Source organism: Hemitrygon akajei, chromosome 28 (assembly GCF_048418815.1).
Source record: "Hemitrygon akajei chromosome 28, sHemAka1.3, whole genome shotgun sequence".
Lineage (NCBI taxonomy): Eukaryota > Metazoa > Chordata > Chondrichthyes > Myliobatiformes > Dasyatidae > Hemitrygon > Hemitrygon akajei.
This window is the reverse complement of record NC_133151.1, coordinates 18789012-18798448: the sequence shown is the minus strand read 5'-3', so window position 1 is coordinate 18798448 and position 9437 is coordinate 18789012. Positions and strand designations below refer to the sequence as shown.

General features: G+C 51.8%; 1 protein-coding gene across 1 annotated transcript in view; it reads right to left on the bottom strand.

Annotated features, from left to right (window-relative positions):
* Window positions 1–332: 332 nt before the first annotated feature.
* The window catches only part of LOC140717735 (putative transcription factor Ovo-like 1), a 29593-nt gene continuing 20488 nt past the window's right edge, over window positions 333–9437 (bottom strand). Inside the window, exon 4 of the mRNA XM_073031450.1 lies at window positions 333–1362. Coding sequence (XP_072887551.1) covers window positions 1088–1362 — 275 coding nt within the window. The 3' untranslated portion in view covers window positions 333–1087. The remainder of the gene's footprint in view (window positions 1363–9437) is intronic.

The window sequence follows — 9437 nt, the reverse complement described above, 5'->3', positions numbered from 1 at the left end:
AGCTTTATTCCATATCCACAGTCAGAAGTCCCACAACTGTGTCATTAAAATATGTACCTGTTGCACAAAATCCCTGAGCAGAAAATTTTAAACTAAATTATCTGCAAATCAATTCCAAAGGTCACGTAAGAATCAGAAGGGCGAAAGTTCCAGTTAGTTAAGAAGTTATACGTACTGCCTACAGAATTATGTTTCACCACCAATTGTCAAGACTGATGTTGCTTTTCCCGGTTCTCTTATGATATAAAAAGTGCTCGATGCCATAGATAGTAAGCAGCATCCACCCAGCAGTCCGTTCCCCTACATTCCCAACCCCCCCCCCACCCCCCCACCTCACCCACTCTATCCCACTGAAGTCCCCAGAAGTTGAAAGTTGTCAGCAGCAGGTGTTAGTATCTCCAGGTCCAGCGTGACCACGTGCCAGTGATTCCTTTTGTAAGTAGGTCGGTTGTGTGTGGAGAGGACAGCTGTGGTCAGCGATACCCGTGAAGTCCGTCAGCCCCATCGAGCAGCAACCGTTTAAAATAAAAAGTGCCATTTTTACCCCCTTTTTCCCCTCGTTGAAAATAGTTCCGGAGGTAAGTTAGTGGGATCAGGTGGCAACCGTTTAGGGGAAGTGGGACAGTCAAATTTCCAGCCAGGAAACTCCAACAAGGTGCAGGCGTGGGGTCCGCAAAGCAGGTAGCTGATCTCGTCCTGGGCGGGTCAGTGCAAAAGGCCGGGGGTGGCGGGTGGGGGTGGGGGTGGTGAAGGCACGGCTTCGGAGCTGTCAGCGCTGACGTGATCAGTGGCGCCAGTCCTGATCGCGGCCCCTGGACCGGTTTCCGACTGTAGCGGGTTGGAGTTGCTTCGGCTGCCCCGCCTGAGGCAACTTCCGCAGAACCTCCTCCCGCTCTTTCCAGTTGGGGGCGGAGAGGCCTTGAGAACATGTTGGAGGTGGAGAGGGAAGGAGCTGGCTGAAACACTCCCGTCAACACGAGCGTTCCAGCCAAAGCTGGGTGTTGCAGCAGCGTTGAGACGGGCTCTCAAAGCCCACCTCCCCCCTCACCCACCACTGGATGGGAGGGGGGGGGGAGCAGACGGGGCATCAGGAAGACGAGCCGAGGCCGGACTGCAGTACCACCATTTTCTTGGTGCTCTTGCGCAGCGAGGGGCTGTCCGGGTGCCTTTCCCTCATGTGGACGAAGTGTCCCTCCTGACTCTCGGCCGTGAAGCCGCAGTCTTCACACACGTAGAGCTTGGTCCGCCGCTCCTTGTAGGCGTAGGCCTGGTGGACGCCATGGATCTTCTTGAGGTGGGACTCCAGCGAGCAGCGTTGGGTGAAGGCCTTCTCACACAGGTCGCACTTGTACGGGCGGATCCCTGCTCGGACAAAGACAGGTGTTAGCCGGCGCTGCGCCGAGACTGGAAATGCACCTTAAACAGTCTAACCTGCCCTCTGCCATCTGTGCCGCGGTGGCTGGCTCAGTGGCGCAGCGGGTTGAGCCGCTGGCCCAGGGACCCGGGGACCCCAAGTTCGATCCTGGCCTCTGCCGCTGGGTGACCCAACACTTTGGTGTGTGTGAGACCATATAATGTGGGGAGCATAACATGGGATTAGGCCAACGGGGTTATTTCCGCACTGGATCACTCCATGTTTCGCAGATTGTCAGACAATTAAGGCCCTTTGGCCCCACAACATTCTGCTGTACTTGTTTCTTGTTTGTTTAATGAGTGAGTGCCCCCAGCAGTCTCCCAATTTAACCCTAATCACGGGACAACTTACACTGACCAAATTAACCTACCAACTAGTACGTACGTCCTTGGACTGTGAGGGGAAACCGGAGCACCCGGGGAAAACCCACGCGGTCACGGGGAGAACGTGCAAACTCCTCACAGGACAGCGGCGGGAATGAACCCGGGTCGCTGGTACTGTAATCCGTTGTGCTAACCGCTATGCTACCATCCCACCCTAGTTAAACTGGTACTTAAATGCTGAGCTCAACCAATTTCTTCTGTCTATGAAATCTCTATACCCCCCCCCCCAGACACACACACACACACACACACACACACACACACACACACACACACACACACACACACACACCCCCATTTGCCTATGAGAGCCTCTGAAACACCTCCCCCGCCCCTCATGGCAGTGCACTCCAGACATCCGCCACTGTTAAAAACAAAATTGCCCCACATGGACGACTAGGCAATTGTCATTTATGACATTGAGGTCACTCGGCCCGTCGAGCCTATGACAGCTGTCGATGCAGTCCCGTCCCAGGGTCACACTCTACAGCGCAAGTGATTGGGGTCAATTCCTGCCGCTGCCTGTGAGGAGTCTGCACGATGGCGTGGGTTTCCTCCCGCATTCCAAAGACGTACAGGTTCGGGCTGGTGCGTTGTGGCGCCAGAGTGTGGTGGCACTGGCGGGCTGCCCCCCCCCAGCACATCCTCGGGCGGGGTTGGTCGTTGACGCAAGTGACGCATTTCTCTGTACGTCTGACAAATAAAGCTAAACTTAGTTCCCCACTAATTCTCTCTGTAACTGATCTTACACATGTCCACGCCATCTCCCTTCCAGATTCTACCCCAGCAATGCAAAGACTACAGGCAGAGGAGATGAGGGCTGAACCCACCTCGGAGCAGGCAGACCATGAACTAACTGCCCTCAGTCAAAGAGAGCTGGAAAATACGGCCTTGTTGACCGGCAGCGCTTGAAGGGCCAAATGGCCTTTCCACCTCTCTTCTGGGTTTTTTTTTACAGAAGTGTCTTGAGAAGTTTAGGGAGTGGTGGCTTTAAAGTGTACTCCTGCACGTTTAGAAGAGGTTCTCCAGAATTTTATTCTGCTTTACCCTTCTGTACCAGAAATTCTGTAAAACAATCTTGAACGCTGATAGTGGAAAACCAGAGTAACACACACAAAATGGTGGAGGAACTCAGCAGGTCGGGCAGCATCTATGGAGTGGAATAAATAGTCCATGTTTCAGGCCTAGATGAAGGGTCTCAGCCCAAAACGTCGACTGTTTATTCCTTTCCTATGTAACTGCCCGACCTGCTGAGTTCCTCCAGCATTTTATATGTTCTACCCAATCATCATCATATGTGCCATGTCGTATGATGTCGGCGATTATGGCCTTTGACCACGATAGTTCTTGGCAAATGTTTCTACAGAAGTGGTTTGCCATTGCCTCCTTCTGGGCAACGTCCTTACACGACGGGTGACCCCAGCCATTATCAATACTCATCTGAGATTGCCTGCCTGGCGTCAGAGGTCACATAATCAGGACTTGTGATAGGCACCGGCTGCTCATACGACCATCCACCACGGAGTTGCTTCGGTAAGATCAGAATCAGGTTTGATATCACTGGCATATGTGGTGAAATTTGTTGTCTTGTGACACCAGTACGTAATAATAAAAAGCTATAGATTACAACAATATATGCATTTTAAAAAATTAATTAAGTACTGCAAAAAGAGAGCCAAAATCGTGAGGTGGGGTCCATGGGTTCATTGTCACTTCCAAAATCTGAATAGGGGAAGTTGTTCTTAAAACATTGAATGTTTCTTTGCAGCTACAAAGAAGGCACGATTGCAGATTTATTTCATTAGGCATTTGAGGAGATTTAGTATGTCCCCAAAAACACTTGCAAATTTCTACAGGTGTACAGTGGAGAGCATTCTGACTGGCTGCATCACCGTCTCGTATGGGGGTGGTGGTGGGGGGCTACTGCACAGGGTTGAAATAAGCTGCAGAGAGTTGTAAACTCAGTCAGCTCCATCGTGGGCACCAGCCTCTGTAGTGTCCAGGACATCTTCGAGGAGCGGTGCCTCAAAAAGGCAGCGTCCATCATTAAGGACCCCCACCACCCAGGACGTGCCCTCTTCTCACTGATACCATCAGGTAGGAGGTACAGAAGCCTGAAAGGCACACACTCAGCGATTCAGGAACAGCTTCTTCCCCTCTGCCATCAGGGAGGAGGTACAGAAGCCTGAAGACACACACTCAGCGATTCAGGAACAGCTTCTTCCCCTCTGCCATCAGGGAGGAGGTACAGAAGCCTGAAAGGCACACACTCAGCGATTCAGGAACAGCTTCTTCCCCTCTGCCATCAGGGAGGAGGTACAGGAGCCTGAAGGCACACACTCAACGACCAGGAACAGCTTCTTTCCCTCTGCCATCCGATTTCTGAATGGATATTGAACCCATGAACTCACTACTTTCTTTAAAAGTGTACTTTTCCACTACTTATTTAATTTACCATTTACTATATACATACTTACTGTAATTCAGTTTTTTCCCCTCTGTTATTATCGTATTGCACTGTACTGCTGCCGCAAGGTTAAAAAATTTCACAGCATGTGCCAGTGATGTTAAACCCGATTCTGATTTGATTCAGGTTCCTGATGGTAGCAATGAAAAGAGGGCACGTCCTGGATAGAAATAACTTGGAAAAAGTGTAGCTCAGGTGGCTGATGGGTGGGTTCAGCTGTTCCCTGATCTTGGCAATGAATACCAGCTGGCGCCAACTCTCCCTCATCTCTACCCACGACGACCAAGAGGGGCACAAACTGGCCAGGGCGCCAATGAGAGTCGTGGCGCAAGAGGATTCCTGAGAGCCTGGTTTTCCACAAAACAGTTCTGTAAACAGGCACGTAGAACCCGATTCTGCTTATGAGCCAGTGCGGGCAAAATTCCAGACCTCAAAGCGCAGAGTCCGCCACGCAACCAATCAGCGACGAGATCGCCACCCTCCCTCGCAATCGATTCCCTGTAATGTCGGCCAACTGGCTGATTGATACGTGTATAAAGGCCAAGCACGTGGAGGACACACCACAAGTGACCAGCGCATCGATGATATCTCCTCAAACGGTGACGGAACGTTTGCAAATGATTGCCAAGGTCGGAGAACTGTTCTATGTTCTATGAATCTTCAGGCTACGACCCCTAGTTCTTGTCTCACCTACCAGTGGAAACAACTTTCCTGCCTCTATCTCATCTATCCCTTCCATAATCTTACGTTTCTGTAAAATCCCCTCTCGTTCTTCTGAATTCCAGTGTGTATTAATCTCTCCTCGTAGGCAAACCCCCTCATCTCTGGAATCAACCTGGTGAACCTCCACACTTCTAAGAATTCTCTTGTAAAGCCAGGAACTCTCTCCTCAAGATGAGAACCCCATGCAGTATTAAACGTGCAACCTCACCACTACCCCGTACGCTTGCAGCAAAACCTCCCTGCCCGTAAATTCAGTCCCTCTAACAATGATTTGCATTTTGGTGCCATGTTTTTGGACCAACCGAGCAACCTGGCGCTTCGCTGTCTCCGCGGTTCGGGGCGGAGCGTACGCAGCCTGGGGGGGGGGGGGGGCCCGGGGAGCGAGACCGCGGCCAGCTCCGCTGCCTCTCTCTGATCGAGGTCGAGAGCGGCGGATGGGCGGGCCTTTGGCGCCATCTGCCCGTGTGTGATTGGCCTTCCTCTCCCGCCCGCTGGCCTCCGTCCAAGGAAAGTGCAGGACTCTTGGAACCCACGCTGCAAGGGTCGATCGGAGACGCCATCCACTCGATTTGGGGGACTTTGTTGATTCTGTTTCCTCATCTTTCTGCTGTTTTTGAGCAGTTGGAATGACGCAGTCTGGAACATTTCAGCGAGGAAGGCATTGCCCTACGGCCTGCAGTGGGCTAGCAGCTCGACCCTGAACTGATCCAAACTATTGGCTCGATGTTCGATGTGTTGTCCTCTTACTTTTTGCCATTTGTGTACAGAATGCAACTGAGATTCGACCTCCCGCAGGCAGTGTTTCTTTACGCTACAGGAAGGATGTGGAAACCGTAGAAAGGGTGCAGAGGGGATTTACAAGGATGTTGCCTGGATTGGGGAGCATGCCTTATGAGAATAGGTTGAGTGAACTCGGCCTTTTCTCCTTGGAGCGACGGAGGATGAGAGGTGACCTGATAGAGGTGTCTAAGATGATGAGAGGCATTGATCGTGGATAGTCAGAGGCTTTTTCCCAGGTGCTGAAATGGCTAGCATGAGAAGGCACAGTTTTAAGGTGCTTGGAAGTAGGTACAGAGGAGATGTCAGGGGTAAGTTTTATTACACAGAGAGTGGTGAGTGCGTGGAACAGGCTGCCGGCTACGGTGGTGGAGGCGGAAACGATAGGGTCTTTTAAGAGACACCTGGACAGGTACATGGAGCTCAGAAAAATAGGTAATCCTAGGTAATTTCTCAGGTAAGGACATGTTCGGCACAGCTTTGTGGGCGGAAGGGCCTGTATTGTGCTGTAGGGTTTCTATGTTTCTATGTTCGGTGTCTGAAGTTTTCTTGAACGGGTCCCATGGTGTTTCTCTGTTTCCAGGCCGCCTGCGGGAGGGCGAATCTCAGAGTTGTACTCTGTATACAATATTCCATTTGATACCCTGCAGCACCTGTGAGCCAGCCTTTTTTTTTTGCCCCCCACAGGTGACCTGTTTGGTGACATTACGTCTTTTTCGGACCCCGGAGCTGCGGTCACGGGGAGAACGTACAGACTCCTCGCAGGGCCGCGGCAGGAATCGAACCCCCGACTGCAGGCGCTGCAAAGCGTTACACTACTGTGCCGCCCTCCCCCAGCTCCTCTGGTGCCCCCTCCCCGCAGATTCCAAAGACGTACGGGTTGGGGCTAGTGAGTCGCGGGGCATGCTACGTAGGCGCCAGAACCGTGGCGACACTTGCGGGCTGCCCCCGGCACGATCCTCGGACCGCGTTGGTCGTTGACGTGTCTAACCGTATGTTTCGACGTGCGTATGAGAAATAAAGATAATAGTCTTTAAAAGAATAATTAGTCACAACAGAAATGGAAGTGGCCTGGAGCCCGACGCAACACACAAAACGCTGGAGGAACTCAGCACCAGGCAGCGTCTACGGAGGGGAAGGAGTTGATGTTTCGCGTCGAGACCCTTCACCAGTCTCCTGTATCCTCCCGGCCTGGATTGTGCTGCCCTCTGCTGTCACCATATAGGTTTGCACAGGGAAAGTAAATCTGCCCTTCAAGGCAAGATGGACCCAGTGAACAACACGACCCATGGCGACGTTTGGCAGACGGTCCACGAAACCGCGACTTCTTTCAAGCTGCGTGCCATTTACACTTTCTCGATGGCGCGCTCTTGGGCCGATTGAGCGGTCTGGCGCTTTGCTGCCTCCGAGGGAGCTCGGCGAGGCTAGGAGCGGAGTGCACGGCCCGGAGGCCGCGGTCGACCCCGTTGAGGCGCCAAGCAGGGTTGGAGTGGAGGGCCGGGCGGCCGTCCTGCACGTGGCCGGTCTTCCTCTCCCCTTTCGCTGTCTGCTGTCGGAGGAACGTGCAGGACTCTTGTGATCCACTTTGCAAGGATTGATCGGCAAAGTCGAGGCCTTGTTTTGGGAGGCTTCGAGCTTCATGTTGCACGTGTTTTTGGATTCTGGTCTCTTTGTTGATCGGTGGAGTCTGGGGCGCTTTGGCAAAGAACGATCTTGCTAGTAAGAACACTTCTGGACTCCTGGTTCGATGTTTGATGTTCACTCGCTTTTTGTTATTTGCGCAATTAGTTCTTTTACTGCGCGTAGGGCATTTGATGTTCCATGGCGTTTCTTTGTTCCGTGGCTGTCTGGAGAAGATGAATCTTAGAGTTTTATTCTGATAACAAATGTACTTTGGATCTTTGAAGCCTCTCCTAGCCCTGTGCTGTGCACATTGCCCCACCTACTTACACCATTACAAAGACATTGAATTGCAAAGTTGTCCGTCACTGAAGTTTCTCCACTGACATAGCGGTTAGTGTAATGTTAGTACCACTTCAATATCAGGGTTCAATTCCTGCTGCTGTCTGTAAGGAGTCTGTACATTCTCCCCGTGACTGCGTGGGTTTCCGCCGGGTGTTCCCACGTTGCAAAGGCATACAGATTCGGGTTAGTAAGTCGGGGGGGGAGGGGATGCTATGTTGTGGCCTCCCCCCCCCCCCCCCCAGCACAATCCTCACCCATCTGATTTGATGCGAAACATTTTGGAGAGACTTGGATGGTAGGGGTACGGAGGGCTGTGGTCCCGGTGCAGGTCGATGGGAGTCGGCATGGACTAGATGGGCCGAAGGGACTGTTTATGTGCTGTACTTTCCTACAACTCCAAAACTGTATGTTTTGATGAACATGTGACAAAGAGGCTTAGGAATTGGGTGTGGGAATGGGGTGGGGGGGGGGGAGGAGGAGAGTACCGTTTTTGATCCAAAGTTCTTTCAGAAGTCAAGAAAGAGGCACAAAGTTTGTTGCTTCACAATCATCTTATAAACAGAACAAAGGAATTGGAAACGAAGAATTGCGGAAGTCTAATAGCCAAGAACAAGGAACATGAACAGACTAAAGAAGGCGAGGCTACATTCTCAGCCCTTCTTATACAAGATACATTACTTTCAGATTTGTAGATAAGAGTTAACCAATCGAATAGCCTCTATTCAAATAATGTGATACCACCAACCAGAGAGTTATAGAATAATATAAAGAACTGTAATCACTAGGGGGCACCCTGACCAATTGTATATACAGACTGTGACCACCAGGAAGCATACTAAACAGTTACATGTAAGTAGTTATAGAAGCAGCATAAATTGTTAAGCTACAACTTTAAGAAAGCACGGCAGTGCCTCGGTGTCCTAATGAGTTTGCAAAGGTTCAGCATGGCATCCAAAACTCTGACAAACTTCTGCAGACGTGTGGGGGAGACTGTACTGATTGGCTGCATTGCGGCCTGGTATGGGAACACCGACGCCCTTGAATGGAAAGTTCTACAAAAAGTAGTGGATATGGCCCAGCCCGTCACGGGTAAAGCCCTCCCCACCATTGGGGCACGTTTACACGGAACATTGTCGCAGGAAACTGTCGGCAATCATCAGGGACCCAAGACATGCGCTCTTCTCGGGACCCACACCACCAGGTTCAGGGACAGTTACTACCCCTCAACCATCAGGGAGGAGGTACAGGAGCCTCGGGACCCACACCACCAGGTCCAGGGACAGTTATCACCCCTCAACCATCAGGAAGGAGGTACAGGAGCCTCAGGACTCGCACCACCAGGTTCAGGAACAGTTACCACCCCTCAACCATCAGGTAGAAGGTACAGGAGCCTCAGGACCCACACCACCAGTTTCAGGAACAGTTACTACCCCTCAACCATCAGGGAGGAGGTACAGGAGCCTCGGGACCCACACCACCAGGTCCAGGAACAGTTACAACCCCTCAACCATCAGGGAGGAGGTACAGGAGCTTCGGGACCCACACCACCAGGTCCAGGAACAGTTACTACCCCTCAACCATCAGGGAGGAGGTACAGGAGCCTCGGGACCCACACCACCAGGTCCAGGAACAGTTACTACCCCTCAACCATCAGGTTGAAGGTACAGGAGCCTCAGGACTCACACCACCAGGTTCAAGAACAGTTACT